This window comes from Eublepharis macularius, chromosome 12, assembly GCF_028583425.1.
Source record: "Eublepharis macularius isolate TG4126 chromosome 12, MPM_Emac_v1.0, whole genome shotgun sequence".
NCBI lineage: Eukaryota > Metazoa > Chordata > Lepidosauria > Squamata > Eublepharidae > Eublepharis > Eublepharis macularius.
In genome coordinates this window covers 13864742-13887174 of record NC_072801.1, presented here as the reverse complement: position 1 = coordinate 13887174, position 22433 = coordinate 13864742, and the positions used below count along the sequence as shown (strand labels likewise).

At 46.5% G+C, this 22433-nt stretch overlaps 1 protein-coding gene across 1 annotated transcript in view; it reads right to left on the bottom strand.

Annotated features, from left to right (window-relative positions):
• DNAAF8 (dynein axonemal assembly factor 8) overlaps window positions 1–22433 on the bottom strand; it is a 59473-nt gene that overhangs the window by 15440 nt on the left and 21600 nt on the right. Inside the window, exons 10-11 of the mRNA XM_054993662.1 lie at window positions 12692–12886; window positions 1044–1199 (exon numbers count right to left, since the gene is read on the bottom strand). Of these exons, the coding sequence (XP_054849637.1) occupies window positions 1044–1199; window positions 12692–12886 (351 nt within the window). The remainder of the gene's footprint in view (window positions 1–1043; window positions 1200–12691; window positions 12887–22433) is intronic.

The window sequence follows — 22433 nt, the reverse complement described above, 5'->3', positions numbered from 1 at the left end:
TTACATAGTACCCGCTGCTTTCAATATGTACTCCCATGTACCACCAGTGCTCCATGTTGTCTAATGTTAGTCCTAGAATTGATTATGTTCTGCTTCAGTATTTTTTTCTACTCTGTATTGGATTCTTGCTAATACGATGTCTTTTAAACTTGTATCTATTTACCCTACGGTATTATTTATGAAATGTCCTTGATACTGATTGTACTAATCTCATACTGTGTAATCCACCTTGAGTCTCAGTAAGAAAGGCGGACTATAAATGACATAAATAAAATAAATAAATAAATAAAATACATCAGAAAGGGCCCACATACTGTGATTTTGCTGAACCGATCAAAATATACTGATGTCTCAGTCACTGCCTTTTTTCTTGGCTATGCTCTGTGTAGCTCCAGATAAATAACGAGCATCCAGAGGCCCTATTTCTCTAACAGCTGTGTTGACCTTTTGAAGATCTGTTCATGGTCAGATTATAAGGTTTTGGTTACTTATGTGGGACCTGTAGTCCCTACACACTGTAACAGGTTAACGAAGCCACACTTGAATAAAATCTCTGACATCTGCAGGATCATAACTAAGCTACAAACCTGGGACATGTCATTTTGAGAACTGACATGGCCCACCACAAGCACTGCAAAGTGTTCAACCATATTGCAGATGAATCATAGGCATATTTGCACATGGAAACCCAACTCACAATAGGGGAAGGATGTGATTTGTAGGGGATACGCAGCAGGCCCTTTCCACTGAGACCTGCTCCCCCCATCTTCCCCCCATCCTACGGTCACATGCTTGCCGTATTATAGGGGAATGTGGCTAGAGAAATGTGCAAGCACTCCACACTTGTCACCTTGCAGATGCAATCAACTGGTAACAGGCTGTTCTGATAAGGCACTAGGTCTGGCCACAGGAGTCTCTTGTTCGAGATTCAGAACGCCTGGCAGGGCCACCCTGCTTCATTTTGCTCAGCTAGACTTAAGACACACAATCACGATGCTGTGCTTGTCAACTCATAGACACCAAGAGTGATACTCCAAACTTACTTTATGCTTCTGAAGTCCAGAGCTGCTCTGTTTGTCTGACTCACAGACCGGGATTAAACAAGCACGCAGCGCCAGGACACCCTTATGCCAAGCTTGCTGCAGCCCCAACACGTGGAATGGAGCTTTGCTTTCTCCTTTATCTCCCAAACTCGGTACCTGTAAATGCATTTAAACAGACAACTTGGACAAATCGGTCACAATCACAAAATAACTAGGCCAGAAGTGTAAAACCTGGGGATCAGCCAGGGAAACAACTCAAGTAGCAGAACAATATGTTGTGAGGCACACATCCAAAAAACCAGTCCCCCTTCTGGAGAGAACGATTTTCCTATTTGTTTCTGACCTCCCCCCCACCCCCAATTATTGGGCCTGTCTGAAATTACGTTTACCTTCACAGCAGGCTTTTGATGTCAGCTAAATAGGGATTTCTTTTTTAAATATGAAAGCCTTTTCAAAATATGTCCTTGCCCTGATTTTAAAATCTATGCCAAACCATTTGTATTGTTTCAATGCTTTTATGAATTTGATTGTTATTAACTTGTGAGCCGTCCCCAGCACTTTTCTTCAAAGTGGAACCGTGGCATGAAAAGGGCCTAAATAAATAAGGGCCTTTTTGCAGCGGGTGGTTCTGCTCTAGAGTGACCGAGAAAGAAGGGGCAGGCCTGATTCTCAAATTATAGTCACAGATATCAACCAGCAGCTGGAAACAGGTTCGGCTTGGGCTCCAAAGATGTCTCTTCTTCTCGTCTCCCATATATCTATAGTCTGGGGGACAATGCAAAGTATACTCCAGCTATTGCCTTCACTGAAGGGTTGGGTGTGTCTTTGTGTGCATGCACACAATGTGCGTCATTATGCACAATGCACACTTTCCCTCCTTTGGGCAATCTTAAACAATGAGCAATAGGAGCAGCTTGGTGCTTGGTGGGGACCGACTGCCCACAGTGCCGCTCCCTCAAAGAGGAGAAGAAGAGCAGCTTCCGGCCATCACTTGCACATGCCCTCTCTGGGGCTTGGGCAGCTGACTTCTGGCAGCAGTGATAACAACAACGACATTCGATTTATATACAGGGCAACATTCAGGACAACTTAACACCTGCTCAGAGTGGTTTACAAAGTGTGTTGTGATTTTCCTCATGACAATCACCCTTTGAGGTGGGTGGGGCTGAGAGAACTCTGAGAGAGTTGTAACTGACCCAAGGTCAGTTGGCCGGCTTCAAGTGGAGGAATGGGGAATCCAACCTGGCTCTCCAGATTAGAGTCCTGCCACTCTTAACCACTACCCCAAACTGTCTGATGGGTCCCAATCGCTTTGCACGAGGTGACGGCCGCTCTTTGCTTGGCCCCAGTTTTAGGGGGGCTGTGATTATAGAGCCCCATCTTGGATTTTTGCCAAGGGTCCCAGAATCATTAAAGCCACTCCTGCCTCCCCCAGGCCCTTTGTAACATACAGGCCTTACTGTCATAATGGCAAACTAGTAGGGTCAGAAGTTGGAAGATGCTAACAGGGATTCTGCAGCAGACACATTGCGCCTCCCAGGCATCCTTGCAATTTACAAGCTCTCCCTCTGCACACGCTGTACCCCTCATAATGATGGGTATTTGCTAATAAAAAGCATATCTGAGAGACACATTGGCTATGTGGGCCCTCCCAATCCGTAACTCTGATTAGTTTGCTGTGGCAAGGATAAGAACGAAGAGTCCTCATCAACTTCATGTTCTCTGCCGCAGCTACATAGTACATTGCCTTTATTGACGATAATGGGGTCGATAAGCTCCACTAAAAATCAATGCTAAGTGATTATGCAGTTCAGAGGAGGCGGCGCATGGCTTTCGGCAAGGCTTCATAGCCTCCCCCATAATGCACGCTAATAGGCACAAGCTCATCACCTGCGTCCCATTTTTCACTCTGAACAAGGTGGAAAGGCGAGTTTCCCCCCTCCCCTCTTCTCTGGTTAGGGGAGCAAAATGTGCTACTTAATTTAAAGCTCTCATCTGATGCAGACTCTAAAAGTAGCTTATCAAGTAAAGCTGCAAAGAATGAGGGCCCACAAAACATCTCACTTGCCTGCCTTACAACCGTTACATGTCTATATCAGGCATTTGCTGTTTAAAGGGAAAACAAGGCAAGTTTATCATGCTTTCCTGTTGGGTCAAGCTGTTTCAACTCACCAAAGGTGAACAGGCCAACGGATATTTCCATGTATTTTACACAAGCAAAACAACCCCCTCCCCCCAGCATAATAGCCTAATATGAGTGACTGTCAGACATGTAATGATTATTGTATGTTCCAGACAGCCAGCATGGTATAGTGCAGGGGTAGCCAAACTGTGGCTCGGGAGCCACATGTGGCTCTTCTAGACATATTGTGCAGCTCCCAGAGGTCTCTGACCGTGGCTGTGGTCATACATTTTATTTTATTTTAGTTTATTTCCCTCCCTCCCTTCCCTCCCTTTCCATGTCTTTCCCTCCCTCCCTCCCATGTCTTTCCCTCCATTTTTCTTTTTTCCTTCCTTCCTTCTTTCTTTCCAATAAAAATGTTCGGGTTGCCAGGTCTGACTCAGAAAATACCTGGGGACTTTGGGGCTGAAGCCTAGCAAAGATGTGACATCACTTTTGTGATGTCACTTCCAAGTCAAAGGTCAGGTGATGGCTTTTCCCAAGCTCCACCCCTTCTGATGTCACTTCCAGCATACTGCACCAAAACCCCACCCCTTCCTGTGATGTCACTTTCAGGACACTCCCCCAAACCCACCTCTTCATCTTACGTCACTTCAGCGCATCATGTCTTGTGGCTCTCAAACATCTGAAGTTTATTCCATGTGGCTCTTACATTAAGCAAGTTTAGCCACCCCTGGTATAGTGAGTGGTTACATTGGCCGGTTCCACACGGCTTACCTTGTTCTGGAAAACAGTGAAATCTCACGCGAAATCTCGCGAGAAGACGCTGTTATTGCGTCTTCTCGTGCGATAACAGCGTCTTCTCGCGCGTTTTCGTGTGAAGTTTTGCTGTTTTCCGGAACAAGGTAAGCCGTGTAGAAACGGCCAGTGTCAGACCAGGATCAGAAAGATTCAGGATCAAACCCCAACTCTGTTACTGAAATTTACTGAGTGACCTTGGGCAAATCACATGCTCTCAGCCTAGCCTGCCTTGTTGTGAGATTAAAATGTGTAGGGAAGAACAATGCAAGTTACTTGGGGTTTCCATTGAGGAGAAAGGTGGGGTATAAATGAATTAAACAAATATATGTATTTTTAAAAACATTTACACCTGCCTTTCTGTATTAGTTTAAGGTAGCTTACAATCATAGGCATATTATCACACAGCTTTAAAACCACAGCATACAAGCCTATAAAAACAGGAGCTATTAATTGCTAATTAAAAACCAAGAAAAAAAGAAAAGAAAAATAAAAGTACACTCACAAGCTAGCCCAATTTAATAACTAACTGCTAAAGTCCTTTCGCGGAAAGTTCCCCTGAACTGGCACCACCGGAGAGAGTACCTTGCGCACTGCTTCTGGGAACCTTTTTAAAAATGATATGAAAGTGGTAGATGGTGAGCACTACCCTCAGCAAAAGTGCAACAGGTAGAAACCACTGCAAGGTGCAGCTGCCACAGATGTGCATACATGAAAAGGCACGTGTGGGTTCAGCCGGAGTGCTCCCTACCTGTCCAGATAGTTTGATGTCTCTGGACCCTTAATGCCACCCAAGAGTATAATGTGTTCCTTCCACCACCACCCCCAGGTCCCGGCTTGATTTCTGCAATGTGATGGGGCTGGCCCTGGGAAGTGCTCAGAAATGTCACTGTTTTGAAAAAAAAAGTGTTTAAGTCATTACTTGGGGCTTGCCACAATGACTGCATTAAAGAACGAAGTCAGGTTTTAATGGTTCCCAGGCACAATTCAAAGTTCTGGTTGCCAATACCTAATCCGCCAAAATCGCCATCACGACATTCTCTCATGAATACTCTGCAAACTTCCTTTTGCCTCCTCAAAATGACCACGTCATGCAACCACAGCCTCTCTTTTCACTGCAGAATTGCTCTTCAAGAGGGAGAACATGTATCCCCTCCCGATGTCTTTTACTTGTTTTAGTGACTGTCATAAGTATTAAAGAAGTGATGAAAAGAGTAGGATATAGCCAGATTAATCTTTAAAAGCGAGATCAAAGACTCTAGGACTCTATGAAGGAAGACACACACCAGGTATCCTACTATATAAAAGGCTAAGCGTATTCAATACAACTCACTTCCTACCCTGGTGCGCCACCAGAGGGCACTGCTGTGGAGGAAAGCCCAGATGAGGCAGCCAGACCTCCAGAGAGCGTGTCACAACAGAAAGCCCAGGCTGGGATCAGAAGGGGAGCAGGTGGCAATGCCCGCTCCCGGTCTTTACCCAGCTGGGATCAGGAGCAGAGCAGGTGGCAATGCCCGCCCTCCACCTTTACCCAGCTGGGATCAGGATCAAAGCAGGTTGCAATGTCTGCCCCTTGCCTTCACCCAGCCTGCCCTTCACCCAGCTGGGATCAGGAGGGGAACAGGTAGCAATGCCTGCTTGCGGCCTTCACCCAGCTGGGATCAGGCATGAAGCACCCCCTGCATTCACCCAGCTGCCTTCACCAAGCCCACCCAACCTTTACACAGCTGGGATCAAGTGTGGAGCCGGGGGCAATACCCGCCCCCCTCCTTCACCCAGCTGGGATCAGGAATGGAGTAGGTGGCAATGTCCACCCCCTGCCATCACCCAGCTGGGATCAGGAGCAGAGTAGGTGGAAAGGTTCTTCACCCAGGTCGGATCAGGAGCAAAACAGGTGGTAATGCCCACTCCCCCCTTCATTAGGCCGAGATCATGAGCAAAGCAGGTGGCAATGCCTGCAGAGTAGGATATAGCCAGATTAATCTTTAAAAGCAAGATCACCCAGGTGGGATCAGGAGCAGAGCAGGTGGCAATGCCCACCCTCGCCTTCACCCAGCTGGGATCAGGCGCAGAGTAGGTGGCAATGCCTGCTCCCCACCTTCACTCAGCTGGTATCAGAGCGGTGCAGGTGGCAATGCCCACCCGTTTCACCCAGCCAGGATCAGGTGCGGAGCAGAAGGCAATGGCCGCCCCCCATTCACCCGACTGGGATCAGGCACAGAGCAGGTGGCAATGCTCGCCTCCTCTTCATTCAGCCGGGATCAGGTGCAAAGGAGGTGGCCATGCCTCCCCCCCTCCCGCCTTCATCCGGCCAGGATCAGTGACAGAGGAGGGAATGCCTGCCTGCCCGCCCTCCCCTTTCTAGAGCCTGTTGTATTTTTTCCCACAATGGGCTTTGTTACTAGTTGTTATATAAAGTATTTCCTGCTCCCGAGCAGTAGGACGATTCTGTAGCTGCCTTTATGGGGTCAATTCCCATGTGCAGAAACAGTACTGGCAGCACATGGCATTATTGTTGTATCCGTTCATTTGCAGATAAACAAAAATTGAGCAGCGGGCAGCAAGGAAACGCTCAGGCAGCTGACGCTGGCCTTTTGAGCCACATCAAGTTTCTCTGAAAGCAAACAACATGCCCTCGGAGCATCACGTCCCTGACAGCCGGCTGCACAGTTCAAGGCCTGGTCTTCTTTACCAGCTGCATTCCAAAACTCCCCCAAACTGCTCTGACCCAAGCAGGCAGAGGCTGTCCAGCACCTACTAGCCATCAGTCACCAAAAGCTGTAGGGCAGGCTATTGGCAAATCATTAAAATCTTACAATCAGCGATCCAAATCAGACAACACACTGGCAGCTCTGTCTCTGGAGGAGCACCCTTTGGTTATTTAATTATTTGTCAGCTGCTCAGGTGCCTCATTGCAAATCAGAACCATGGCGCAAGAAGAAGGAGATAGGCCTCCTCAGGGCTTTTTTTCAGCGGGAACGCGGTGGAACGGAGTTCCGGCACCTCTTAAAAATGGTCACATGGCCGGTGGCCCCACCCCCTGATCTCCAGACAGAGGGGAGTTGAGATTGCCCTCCGCGCCGCCGAGCAGCGTGGAGGGCCATCTCAACTCCCCTCTGTCTGGAGATCAGGGGGCGGGGCCACCAGCCATGTGACCATTTTCACCAAGGGCAACCCACTGAGTTCCACCACCTCTTTTCCCAGAAAAAAAGCCCTGGGCCTCCCCCTCTCACTTCATTTTCCCCATCTAATGAGTTAGATATCAGTTCCTAATGAGTTAGGGACCATAGACTTCGCCATTACATTGCCTTACACATTATCTGTTGCTTTAAACATGGGCTTCATGTTGTTTAATGTAAGTCCTAGAATTTACTACATTCTGTTTTAGCAATTCTTCAACCCCGTATTGGATCCTTGCTAATGCTATGTCTTTGTAAACATGTATTCATTTACCCTATGGCATTGTTTATGGAAATACAGTTGACGCTGTATGGAAATGCCTGCCCTTGTCCTTGCTTCTTACTGTACTAATCTCACACTATGTAAACCGCCTTGAGTCTCAGTGAGAAAGGTGGACTATAAATGACATAAATAAATCTAAAACAGCCCTTGGTCCTGTTCAAGAAACATTAGGCCATGGGTCTCCAAACTTTTTGAGCCTGTGGGCACCTTTGGAAGTCTGACATAAGGTGGTCGGAAGAAGCACAAAATGGCTGCCATGGAAGGTACAGGTGTGCCCATTAGGGTTGCCAGCTCCAAGCTGGGAAATTCCTGAAGATCTGGGGGATGAAACCTGGAGAAACCTGGAGAAAGTGGGGTTTGGGGAGGGAAAAGACCTTGGCATGGCATAATTCCATAGATTCCACCCCCCAAAGTAGCCATTTTCTCCAGATGAATTAATCTTTGTGGCCTGGAGATCAGTTGTAATTCTGGGAGATCTCCAGCTACTACCTGGAGGCTGGCAACCCTAGTGCACACACACACCCTTAGTGTACAGGAGAAGAGGAGTAATTTTTAAAATACACTGGGAAAGAGGACTGAGAGAAAAGAAACCAACACTGTGGTGGCAGCTCCCACCAAAACAATGTTATTTAAACCAGCACAGCCAATCAGATCTCCACTGGCCAATCAGAAGCCATGCTGGGCCCCAACCACTTTCTGTAAACACTGAGTCGGGCACCAGGTACAGTGTCAGAGCGCCAATGGGCACCACATCGGGGACCCCTGAATTAGGCCGAAATGTTTGCCTCAACTGGGTTAAGCAGCAGCTCCCCGGGGCCATTTTAAAAAGGAAAAACAAATGCATATGCCTAATAACAGATTTTTTTTAAATGGTGGGTGCTCTGGATACACAGCTCCTAGTCCCTCACCGGATTTGGCCAAAGCCTGCCTGTCGGTTTGTGTGCCCGTCTGCCCATGTGCCTCCCCCACTGTATTCTACTGAGCAACACAAGGGAGCCAGAGCCATCAGTTATAATAGCAGAAAATTGTTTCCATTGATCCGCTTATGACTCTTTTCTGCCAGAAACAGCTATTTATTACATTGATCTTTTGCTTATTAACTCTTCATGGACCCTTTAAAACAAAAGCCGATTAAAAAAGGCCACCGTTCTCTCTTGACTACATATTTTTATTAGGAAGCAAATACCGACATTAAGCAAGCAAGCAAGCAAAAAACCATCACCACCCTTTCATTCTAGCCTGTCACATTTAATTATCTTCAGCTTGTTTCTTCTCCTTATCCCCCCCACCTTCTTTTACGTGACTTGAAAACTAAGAATGCTATTTAACCCGCTGACTTCAGAAACTGCTTGAGAAGATTATAAGACCCCTGCTTTGCATAAGCTCAGCTGCTGCTGTCACGGGCGAAGGAAGCTTGAGAGATTTAGAGGAGATACTTCCCCCCTGAAATTTGGGCTGTGGGGGACACCATACTCAGCCTTAGCTGTGTTCTGCTGAGCTATGAAGACACTGCAAGCTCCAGGCAGAAGGGGAGAAACCGGGCAGCATATTGGGCTGGCTAGTTTTCTCCCTGCTCCAAAGTAGATTCTGACAACAATTGGAGGGTCAGGCATATCAGCCCTGACAGGCCCCCTAAGGTTCAGTTCGGAGGACACGGTGTGGAAGCCCAGGGGTTGGCGGTGCCTCATAATTCAGAGGGTGGAACCTTCTGGGATGGAGTGGAACCAAGTCGAAAACAGCTCTCAAGCCAAATCAAAAATAGCATGGCCCCCAGATTGTGTCTCCTGAGATTCACAGCAAACTCTTAAGATACGGCAACCAGAATTGTTATAATAAGGGAGCCTGAAGATACTAAGTTGGGAGCATTACAACAATATGAAAGGGAGGAAACAAAAGGGACATGATCCAGTCAAATTTAGACACTCTTACTTCTCTCACTGTTGTCCTGCTTTTCCTTCAAGGGCCTCAAGACAAAGTCCTTGGCAACGTTCCCCGTGAGCTGTATTGGTTGCCAGTGGAGTACCGGATCAGGTTCAAGGTTCTGATATTGACCTATAAGGCCTTGTGTGGACTGGGGCCAGCGTACTTGAGGGACCGTCTCTCCCCGTATATTCCCCGGAGGACCCTCCGATCAGGAGAAAAACAATTGTTATCAGTCCCTGGCCCCAAGGAGGCCCGCCTCGCCTCACCTTGAGCCAGGGCTTGCTCAGTCCTGGCTCCTACCTGGTGGAACGCTCTGTCTGCTGAGACCAGGGCCCGGCAGGATTTACTATCTTTCCGCCAGGCCTGTAAGACAGAGTTGTTCCGCCAGGCTCATGGCTGAGGTTGGGCCTCCGCTGGCCGGAGGATGCAACATCTACCCCCCCCCCCCTCCCTGTGAAAGCTGCCCACCACTTTGTTTTTCAGCTGCTGTCGCTGTGTTGCTATATCTTAGTTGTACTGCTGTATTGCTCGTTAATAGCTGTATTGCTGCTGCCAGGCAAAGAGTGCTGCTATTTTTATATGATGTTTTAATGTGGAATGTTTTAAAATGATTTTAAGGTTGTTATCCGCCCTGAGCCCGCTTGCGGGGAGGGCAGAATACAAATATGATATAAATAAATAAAATAAATTATATCCTAAAAGCAACACTGTGGTCACGTTGTGACCTTCATAGCTAAATAAGGTTTCGAACCCAGGTCTCAGCCTGACTCTCTTGACATCTGCACCACACTGGCTCACTGACCGCAAGGAGAGAGATGGGTTAAGTATGTATATTACTTTCCCGCTGAGTTCAACAGACTATAAACATGCTTAGCTCTGCCTTGCAGTCTAATATATTTAAATTAAAGTTGTTTAGGCAACACTTTAGCCAATTAATTAGTTTAATAAACTACCAAGTGCGTGTCACTCAAAACGGTGCTTTGTGCTCGTTTTCCAGAACACCAGAAGCAAGCTGGTGTCTCAGGATCAAACAGAGTCTGATTCCGCACACGTTGGATAATGCACTTTCAATGCACTTTATCAATTGTTTGAGGTAGATTTTTTGTTCCGCACACAAAAAAATCCATTGCAAATGATCTATAAAGAGGATTGGAAGTGCATTATCCAACATGTGCAGAATCCATAAGAGTAAGGCTCTGGAAGAGCTGGGACTGGATCTTCCCAGGATTCTTTTTTAAAAGGGAAATTTGCATTTGGAACATTTAATGCTCCTCTCTGAGTGGTTTCACCAATCCAAACTGATCTTACTGTCCTGAGCTTTTATTAGCCCTGGAAATGGAGGGAAAGACCCTTTATTTGCCTGTCATTTTTCCCTTCCCAGGCAAACAACAGCCCAAGTGGGGTTGTAAATTGCATGGGATGGAGAGGTTAAACCCCCCATCTCTCTTCACCACAGCCCTGATATAAATGGATCTGCAAATTTCTTTTGAAAATACCAGGAACAGCCAAACACAGATCTTGCAACATTTACAGCGCAATCCGAAACAGAGTTATTCCAGCCCAAACCCATTGATTTCAATGGGCTTAGACTGGAGTAACTCTGCTTAGGATTGCACTGTTAGTTTAGTTACTGGGCAACTGGGTCAAAAACAAATGGTGTGCTTTTGCTAATATTACTGTAAGTGAAAGCGTTACAGGTCTCAATTTTTTTTAAAAAAATGTAAACCGAAAGCTGCAAAATCCTTAAGGGGACCAGGCCCCTCCTAGCTACAGCAGACCAGAGAGTGTGGCATTCTTAACACACACGCTAAGAGTCTCTCTGCACGAGACATCTGACATGTGAAGAACACATGTCAGGAGATGCAATGGTAGCTGGTAAGGGTAGTTTAAAAAGGCAAAGCCAGCGGCAGGGCAAAGGCTTTGCTATACACCAGAGCTGTGTGAAGGGGCTGTGAAATGCCAGAAGGAAAACTTCAGCCCATTATAACTTCTCCAGGTCCAAGCCTGGCTCTGGAAGGCAGCTCCAGCCCATTTTCATTCCTCGCTGCCCCCTGGTTGTGATCCCAGACGGTTTTTAGACTGGAGAGGTGAAACTGACAGTGCCTTTGGAGGCGAAGATGAAATTAACAAACCCTCTGAGGAGTGATCTCTGCAGGCTCCGTATTTTTAAATTACACTTCTCAACTAACATTGCATCTCCCCACACTTCATAGAATCATAGAATCACAGAATTGGAAGGGGCCTTATAGACCATCTAGTCCAACCCCCTGCCCAGTGCAGGATCAGCCTAAAGCATCCCTGACAAATATTAATCCAGACTCTTCTTGAAATCTGTCAGTGAAGGGGAGCTCACCACCTCCCTAGGCAGCTGATTCCACTTTTGAACTACTCTGACTGTGAAAAAGCTTTTCCTAATATCCAGCCGGTACCTGCGCAGATCCATCTTGTGTAGACTCTAAGAGGAAGAGAATGAAGTGGACAGAGCAGGCTTCGGATGTGGCACATGCCGCCCCTCCCTTGAAGGAGGCCTCTGGAGAGAGCGCTCACTTCGCATGAGAGCAATTATTGAGAAAAGGGGAGGAGGCTGCTGATCTGCAGGCAGGCCGACACGGGACAAGAAAGAATACTCCAAGTGTGTGTGTGGGGGGGAGGGGGGGCGACAAGGGGAAAGACTCATGAGGAAATCTCCCCGAAGAGAGAAGGAACTGAAGAGTAAATGACACAGGATGTTGGGAGCCAGGATCAGACAACCTAGTGGGTATTTTTGGCACAAAAAGCAGCTGAGGTAAACATGATATGCATGATGGGAGTCACACCAAGGGGGGGGTGCTAACTCTCCCCCTCGTCTCCCCACTTGCAAATTCCCCCCCCCCCCCGCCCCAGGCTACTTTGCAGCATTGGAAGAGAAACATCAGATTAACCAAGTATGACCACTGTGAACTTGGTACATTCCATTCCCTTATTCATTTATTCCCTCTCTTTCACCTCAATGGAGATGCAAAGCAGCTCACACCATCCTGCATTCCTCCATTTTACGCTCCCGAAAACCCTGCAAGGTAGGTTAGGCTGAGTACGGGTGACTGGTCCAAGAGCACTCAGCAAGCTTTCAAGTGGCAGCGTGGGGATTCAAACCTGGCTCCCCCAGAACCTAGTCCAACACTCTAACCACTGCACCACACTAGCGCTCAATAGATATCTTTCTACAAAGTACCCTCCTCCATTTTGACAGAACTCCTCCACCTTCCATGCTAACTGCTCCCCCCCCCCCAACCTGATCACAGCTTCAAAATCCACTCACGGGGCCGAAACCACTGTTGTATTTCCCATCAGCCCTCACACTCACCAGGGACAGCAGCCAGGTCACAACTGCAGGGTAGATGTTGGCAGATGACACAGAAGTTTCTGGGAAGGAGCCACTCTGCTGACAACCCCGGGAAACACATCCGTAGCCAGACAGCTCGACTGTCAGCTGAAGCATCTTGCTTTCCAAGCCTTTGGGTCCAGGCAGTGAGCGGACCGGTGTCAGATAAGAGGCCTCCTTTTCAAAGAGAGCAGGGATATCAAGATATTGTACACTGTTAAATAGGGTGGTGGGGGGGGAGGCAACGGGCATGTTTGATTAACATTTGTCTGCAAGCTGCTGTCCGGGCAGCCGATGGGAACCTTGGCACTGTAATTCCCTTGGACATACTTAGCTGTACACCTCTGTGCTCAGTTAGCTTTTATAAGAAAAGCATTGAGGTTGGATTTCTAGGTAGGTTTCGGTATCTCTGATTATGGAACTCAAACACTATTTTGTCTGATTTGCCTCAAATATTTATACCCTTTTCACCATTAGGAAGGAAGCTTACAAGAAGAAAAACGATACTCTTAAAAACATAATAGGCCAACAAAGTCAGCCATAAAAACAAAAAAAAAGCAACAAAGCCATACAGCAGCTTACATTAGAACCAACCATCATTTAATCTGCTGTTTGCGTTTCAGCAGCAATAGCCCATTTAGGATCGAGTACCCCAAAGCAGGGGCCACCACTTAAAAGGTCTCCTTACACACAGAGCAACCCACAAATAGATGTGTAAACAGGGCTTTTTTCTGGGAAAAGAGGTGGTGGAACTCAATGGGTTGCCAGCACAGGGGGCAACTCTTGGCGGGAGGTGGTGCCCCTGGTACCACATGCGAGCGTGGAAAGTGCACGCACACTCCCAGGGCCAATGACGTCACTTTGGGTCAGCTGGAACAAGGGGGGGGGTTAAAAGTTTAAATCGCCCTCGGTGAAAATGGTCACATGGCTGGTGGCCCCACCCCCTGATCTCCAGACAGAGGGGAGTTTAGATTGCCCTCCACGCCGCTGGAGCGGCGCGGAGGGCAATCTCAACTCGCCTCTGTCTGGAGATCAGGGGGCGGGGCCACCAGCCATGTGACCATTTTCAAGAGGTTCCGGAACTCCGTTTCACCACGTTCCAGCTGAAAAAAAGCCCTGTGTGTAAACATGCACAGCACATGTATCATACAAGAAACTTCAGCAATGGGTCACAGGGGCTGGGATCAGGCTGGGAATAACAGCATCACAAGTGTGGTTGTTCCCAATTTTAGACTTTATATCAACAACTTACTGAGTAATTGCATACTACATACGTAATTATATCTTCAAGCATCAGGTTTTTCTGCTGGGGCTGCAGAGCCCTCTAGCATCCCCTTTTCCAAGCCCCAGCACCACGTGAATCTCAGGATATGGATTGTCAAGGGTGGGCTGACCCTGGACTCCCCCAGTACCCTCTCTTCAGAGGTGGGCCCAAGGTGGCTGGGCTTTCCTTTCTCCTGCCCCACCCTCCTCAGAGGCTTTAAGGGGCTGCTGTGCCTGCCTGCTCAGGCCCCAAGGAGCCCCCGGTGCTGCCAGCCGCCTCCTCCTCCTCCAGTCTGTTCCCAGCTGCAGCCTATTGCCCGATCCCTGCCTCTCTTCCTGAGTCATGGACAGGTCGCACAAGGCTCTGGGACTGCTGCTGGGGCACCTCCGGGTGTGGCGCTACTCTTGCTTCCTTCCCCACAACCGCTGGTTGAGCCGCCTGTCTTTGCAGCGCCTGGATGAAGCTGCCCCATGCTGGAGTTCTTCTGAAGTAGGTAAGCATGGGGGTGGGGCTGCCACCTCTGGACATCAAGAGTGATTCCGCACACGTTGGATAATGCACTTCCAATCCTCTTTATAGATCATTTGGAATGGATTTTTTCATGTGCGGAACAAAAAATCCACCTCAAACGATTGATAAAGTGCATTGAACGTGCATTCTCCAACGTGTGCGGAATCAGCCCAAGTTTGGTGGGTTTCTTTCATGTTTGATCAAATCATTTATTGTTATAATATCCAAAAGCCGATGCACTGAACAAATTTCTCTGAATAAAGAAGGAATAGTCTGTGAAATGCTGTTGGACATGTAGGTCTGCACAGCTTATGATCCGTAAGCCAAACACAGTTGACTGGACGTTGTGACTTGCCCGGTACGGACTGACACCCTACCCCTGCCTGGCAGTCCCCTGCACATAAAAACCTAGCTTGGTTTTAGCCCAGCTAATCAAATAGTTTTTTTTTTTAAAAAACCCTCAAAAGATAACCATAAGTTCTTGTGGTACTTTACAAGAGAACAAAAAGCAATCAGCAGTCGCCGAAACATTTATTGTGCTCGATTTGCATAATTAGCAAACAAATTACATAAACTAGGCTGCCTGAATTTGAGGAATAGGAATATGGCAGATCCCTACCGATCCCCGCTTCCTCGTGCTTCTTACATCCAGAAATCTAGCAATTATGTCAATCTCTCCATTGAAACACAGCTAAATTTTGCCACCCAATAAAGACATTTTGAAAATGTCAGCTGTATGTGCTTTTCCATTCTTTAGGGAAGGCTAAAATAATGACAATACCATCTGTTAGCAGATCTGATGTTCCACATGAAGTGGTAAAATAAAGCCTGGAACCACAAGGAGAACTGCTTGGCCACTGAGGAAAAGGGGGCGAGGGACCTGTGTTCAGCTGCCCAGGCATACTAGTTACCATTGGACAACGGAAAGGCGTGCAGCATTGATAAAAATGGTCTGCCCGTTAAAGCTCCGCACTTATGAATTTCTATTTCATAATGGTCGTGGTTTACAGCGTATTAAACATTTGGAGGTTACATGGCCTTGGTTAGTAATTGGATGGGAGACCTCCAGCGAAGAAGGCCAGAGAGGCAGAGGCAGGCAACGGCAAGTCAGCTGTGGCTTGAGGGCACTCTCCACCACCAATCTGAAAAATATTATTCTATCAGAACGCTAATGGGTCGAATCACAGGGATCCATCCCATTAACAGTGACACTTTCTCCCAGTGTAAGAATCCTTCTGCTGACCTTGTGCCAGGAGAAAACACTGCTGTTAGCGGATCCCATCTATTGGAATTCCTGGGGCCACACTCGGCTGCAGATTTGCTAACCAGGCAAGGAATGAAATTCCCCTTGCGAAATAGTTATTCGAAAACCCTGCCCAAACAGAGCAGCAGAAATGTAAAAGCTTGATGTGTTCTCCTCGAAGCCCATTGTCGTATATGCCTGTCTTCATATGTGCCATGAATGTATTCTGTGTTATGTACTGGTCCTCCGAGGGCATGAGAAGTTTCTTATTGATGTTAAGGCAGTAGGTTATCTCACAAGCATTTACTTTCTCTTTCCCCGCTGCCTCCAGCAAGTGTCCTTGAAGGCTGGCTGCGGCTAGCTCGAAATGTATCTTTCTTGGGAACTGAGATGATTTCATTCTTTGTTCTGTCTAGCCTAAACCTAGCTTCTCGCTTTCAGCCCCCCGGCTCCTTCATGCCCAAAACTTTAACGGTCCCTATCCTGATGGTGGGAACCTTCCCTATAACTAACACTACCAACCCCATGTACGTCACTTCTGCCAATTCAGTAGTCTGAGTACCTTGAACTTGATGAATCTCTAATAAAGTTACTTCAACCAATACCCCTGTGTGTTTGCTGTGGAGATCTCAGGGATTCTACCTGCCAAGGACTGACACCCATTTCCTCAAGCACCTGTGGCAGGGTTTTTGCCATGATTCCACAGCAGTGCAGAAGAGGTAGTACGGAAAAGCTCCAAGACTGGCTGCAGAACTGAGCAGCCTTTCAATTTTCACTTAATTTTTATCATCAACACATGTCTAGTTCTTACTATTAAGGTAATATGCTTGAGTGCACGAGCAATGCTTGGTAAAATTTCAGAAGTCACTGTAGTAAGAGTTTAGGGTGCCTTGCATAATTCCTTACCCCAGAAGTAGAATAAATTATGCAGAACGTGCTTTACTTGCATTATTTATGGATGGTGGAAATTAACACGTATGGATCCCATATATAACATCACATTGTTTAAGAAGAAAACAAGCATTTCTTAACTCAGAACAGTGACTAGTTTGTTAGGATCTCCTCAGAACTGGAGGGTGTACGGTGCTGCTAGTGACGGCTGCACACGAGATCAGTTTCATTAGTCTATCTGTATGAAGAATTTTTCGTGCCATTTGCTATGGGCATTTGCTCACAAAGGGGACACACATTCCCCCTTGAATCTGTCATTATTACTTGTGCTCCCATTTTAATTATTCCTTTCCATCCCTGGCACATAGGAACACTTTTACCTCTATAAAGACATAGATGCTTTTGGCCTATTGGTCCAGGTAGGAGTCTTGCATTGTTCTTCCTTCTGGTGAAACTGCATCAGAACCTTAGTTAATTATGGCTGCACTCCTAGATGCCCGTATGTGCAGGCGAGTAGGGGAGAGGCGTCATGGGGCTGGTGGTGTTCTGAACATTTCTGATCACCCAGCTGAACAAGTACGTCCATTTTAAATGGAAATGGGTGATTAGCTATAGTAAAAAGCCTTCCAAATGTATTCAGGTGCATTCACACTTCTCCCCGCCCTGTCCCCCACACATATGGCTGTCTAGGATTGAGGCTTTTGGAGAATCATTTTTACTGCTAACCCATCCAGAGTTTCTTATCTACCCGTTCCTGCATTGCATGTACATGGCCAGCTGTTCTTCTGTGAAAAAGCTTCGAAAGACCTCCGCTGTGCTGGTTGAGAATAAGGCCACAAGCAATTCTATCTCTGCCCCTTTTTGCAAAACGGATTTCACCAGGAACGGTTTGCTTACTACCTCTGTTTCCAGCCTCTCTGACATTCAGTGGGGATGGATCAGTACATGGGGACCTCTGCTGGTCACCTTATCTATTGTGATGAAATTCCACAGGCTGTTTGTTCATTTTCTTACGGATGTTAACCTTCCCCCAAGCCAAAGTAATAAGTGGTTTGGTCTGTCAAACTCCATCACGACTATCTTCAATAATAAAATGAAAAGTTCACTTTAATTAACTCTGAGGAATTGAAGAAGACTCAATTTGTCATATTTTTACTGGCACTGCTTAAAATTATAATTAGACAAAGAAGATGGGAAAGAGCTAGGACTTTGGAGACCCTCAGGAATCTTTTCAATTTTTTTTTATAATTGAGAACTCGCAAAGGCACATCTGAGTCCAAGATATATATGGCGGCGTTCATTCTCCAGCCCAATCTATTCATGCCAGGGGGATAAAGGTTCTTGTAGATTGTACCGGTTCTGGCAGCGGGGGCAGGCTGGGAGGTCTGAAAATTTCCTCTCCTAAAAAGAAATCTCCTTGCTTCTGCTAGTATATAAAAGAGAAAGACAGCCTTGTTTTTTCAATGGCACTGAAAAGTGCCAACGCTCACCCACGGCCTGAACTGGTACAGTCCAGAAAAGCTTTGCGCATGTTCCTAGATGTTTCCCTTAAGATGTCAACAACCAGATCCTAAGACTTGAACAGCCAGTAATAAGTAATGGGACACAGAAAGGCTATAAGGGTCAACTCTCTGCTGAGAAACTCTCAGGATCCAACTTCCTTCTAGGTACCAAAAAAGCCATTTATTTCTTTTTCCATCACATCCACGTGTGCCCAGGCACAGAGGATGCTATCTGTGAATCTAGCCATTTTAGTCAACTTATAGCACCCTCAACCACCTGGGATTTATTTATCATCCATTCTTGAGCCAAGGCAGTTGCTTTGTTAAATAGAACTAACTTTCGGGAACAACCCCCTATTGTATATGGAAATAAGGAAAGAATAAGGGGCCATCTAGTGGATGCCTGAAAAACTGTCATTCTGTGGAGGTCTGAAGCTTCTCCAAATGCGTCAGGCCTTTTTACACAAGATGTCCCCCCTCCCCAAATCTAGCCTCTTGCACTATATAAACTAGTGTACATTGACCTATGATATTGTACATGCACGCTGCAGGAATCACTGGTGTGTCGTGATGGATACACATGAAGGAGAAGATGTATGGATGCCAATGAGCACTTGCAAGTTATGTATTTCATTTGGAACAGTAATCCCCAATGTGACTGCCACGGCATTTGTGTTTCTTGGCATCCATTTGCTTCCTGAGCTTGCGGGGGGGGGGGGCGGGAATCCTAAGCATCTTCAATGACACAGGGGAATTTGGGCCACTGTCTGCTGGAAGAATAAGAAGCACAGTGCGTAACTGGTGTGTCACAGCTGTGCGCTCTTGATCATATACAGAGACTTTCTTATGCCTTTGCACTTGGCAACCTCTGCCCGTGGCTATGCAGGGAGAGAACTTGTTGATTGGCTGGCTTTGCGGAAGTCATAAAGTCACCTCCCTTCCACCTTCCCATGTGACTGTGAAGAGGGCCAATAGACTACCCTTGGAGCAAATCACCAAGCCACCTCTCTCCCACCTCTGTCCAGCTGTGCAGAGTGATGGAGGGCTGTCCTTTGCACATAAAATGATGATGCAGTGGGAGGAGGAGTTGTTGTTTTCAAATATACTACTCCTATGCATTTTGCAGATGCTTCTTCTTGAGTGCTGTACAGTATGTTGTTTTAAGATCCATATCTCTATTTTTAAATGGCTCCTGTATTATATTTGTATTCCATGGTTTTGTGGTTCTGTACATACACTCTCCACACCCTCAGTATTTACTTTCTTTTAATGTATTTTTTAACTCTCTTTTTAATGGTATAATATTTTGTACTGATATTCTTATAGATCCCCCTAAGAGGAATCAGAAAAACACATAGGGACCATATGCTTGAATAAACCGACTGCTTTCCCCACGGCACTATTTTTTGTTCTTTGCTTTGTCCCTTGGTGCAGCCCTCTTAGCTGGCATTTGGATTGTCCTTTGTGACAACCATGAAGCTACTCACTCTGCTTCTTGGCCAGAATTTTTAAAATGTTTAAATGAATCCCAAATTGATTTTTTAAAAGGGGAGGGGGGCTGCAAACAAACAGATAAACATTCTGGGTGTCTTCAAATGTCTTAGAAAGTCCAAAGCCAGTTCAACATGCAGGGACTCCCAAAGGTTCACAATAAAGATGAAGCCAGATGAGTGCCAGTAGAAGAATGAGTACAGGAAGAACCAAAGAATGCCCCGCTGTAGGAAAACACACATCCATTCTTGGAAGGAAGTATAGCTGCAAGCAGGGGTCATTTCATAGAAAAAGAGCCGGAGGAACTCATTACCATAACTCATTAGCATATGCCACGCCTCTTGCCAGCACCAGAGGTATGTCATTAGCATAACTGATTTGCATATGCCACACCCCATGGCATCACCTATCCTGGCTGTTTTGGACCCAATCCTGGCCATTTAGGGCCAAAATTGGGCCCAAAATGGCAAAAAGGGGCTGAAAATGGCTGAAAAGGGGCCCAAAATGGTCAGGATCGGGCTGCTGCTGAGCAAGAAAGTGATCCACCACCCGTCAGAGGATCGATCTGGGCCGTTTCAGCCCCAATCCAGGCCGAAATGGGCCCAAAATGGCCGAGAGTCAGGTAGGCGTGGCCACCTGTCTTGTGACCTCTTTGGAGAACTGCCGGAACTGTGTTCTGGCACGTTCCCCCTCGAAATGAGCCCTGGCTGCAAGCAACTTAACTCTTTAAAACTTACAAAGATTCCAATGACAAACTACGCATCCACAAATTGCCCACTTAGTGGTTTGGGTTCTCCCAGAAAAAAACAACCACATTTTGCAGAGCTTTTCTGGCTGGTCACCTGGAAATGATTCACAATTGCCACAGGCAACTGGGCCAGTGATTATTTGCAAGCTTGACTTATTCTGCATCCTGCTTCAACTCCAGACGCTGCAAGCTCCAGAGTGCTCCTCCTCAAAGAGCACCAGACTTCTCGTCACTGCTGAAAGGGATACCACGTCAAGGGACAGAGTCTGTGCAGCTCCCGATTTAACTCAGCAGACCATACTGAATTCCCAGATCCATTTATGCGGCACCCAAAAAAGAGAACTGAAACAGAGTGTGAGTCTACCAAAGATCAGGGAGGGAGATGCCTCCAGAGGCAGCGCAGAGGGGGTAAGCTAAGGATAGGGAGAGACCACAAAGTCTAGATTTCCCTAAATGAGCTGAGACCATTAATGTAATTGCTAATGTACTTTTTTTTCAAACAACAAAAAAGAGCATATTACTTTCTAAGCACCTTCATTAGGCAGTGAAGAGCTTCCAAGCGCCTCCAGGGTAATTACTGTTCAACTCAATTACTAAGGTGCATTATGAATAGCCTAAAAGATTTCTATGTTCCTGGTCTAAATGTGTAGGACAGTAATTCTTAAACTGCAGGTACACACTAGTGTATTGGATCACAGTTACTTAGCATGTCGTGAAAAAGAAATTATTTCATTAAAGGCTCATGGGATCTCAAACTGTCCAGCTACAGAGGATGCTCCTGCTGCGTTTCTGTATGATTTACCACCCTTGCTCGGTCTGCTTCCAATCAGCCTTTGCTGAGGGCCAGTAATTATGCTAGGCCCCTGCACTGAGCGTGAGCAGTTTACTCAGTCAGTTCTCCTAATGCCGAGGTGCCTCAGAATTAGAGAAGGATGCATGTTGCATCTCTGCATGAGTTGCTGCTCTAGGCTTGTATCCATCTATCCAGACATTTTCAACTAAAGAGTTCAGAAAAAGCATGCGTGGTTGTTGCCAACCCCAGTTCCTCCACACAATATTTCTGCAAGGTAAGTTAGGTAGAGAGTACTGGGCTGGCCTGGCCCAAGGTTACCCAACGAGCTTTGCGGCTGGGTGGGGATTTGACATCAGGGTCTTTCAGGTGTTAGCCCGACATCGTAACCACTATGCTGTATTGACTGTCTAGTTTCCTTTCGGTAAGGAGATGTGGCTATATCAGGGAGTCATGGGAAGCAGCGGTAATCCTTACCTATACTAAAATGGCAAGGTATGGAGTACAAGGATGAAGTATCTCGACCATTTTAATTGAGGGGGGAAAGTGTGATTCAAGCATCAGAAGTCTAGGAAATGCGGGATTAGGGCTACTAAAAATAGCACATTTGAAAATGTTGTGCCTAGATATATATATTTCTATTAGTCATGCTCAGATCCAAATCTCTAAGGGATGTGGCTGCCAAATTATAACTGCTTTGGTTTCACATGTCAAAACAACTTAAATCTTCAATCCTTGAGTGTATCCAGGAAAAAGAAGCAAGAATGACTGTTCTAATCTGAGACACTAGAAGTGCTGCTGTCAGAATGTCTTTTAGGCCCTTCTGGAAGAGGAGAGCTGTGTATGGCCTGGAGAGGCCGCTGCTTCCTTTCACTTAAATGTTTTATTAATAGTTGTTTATGAAGAATAAGGGTCTGTCAGGTGGAATTGCCACTTGTGGATTGCAAGCCAGGTGGAAACTGCTAAGAGGTCGGCTCCCACTTGGGCTGGATTGCAAAGTGGTCTGGAACCAAACAGGTGATATCTTTATAAATGACCAAGATGAAAGAATAAGGGAATCTGACTTATCAGGTATGCAGATGGTGAGAAACTCTGCAGGACTGTTAAAAAAAATACTTCAAAGGCTGAGGAAGCATTCAAAATGATCATGATGAATGGGAGAACCACAGTGGAAAGATTAAAAGGAAGAAAAATGTCGAATGTTTGAAGGGAAGAGTTTTTTCCTTCTCTGTTTGGAGGGTGAAGACAGAAAAGGAATGGGCAAGAAGTTCTCCGGGGGAAAGGA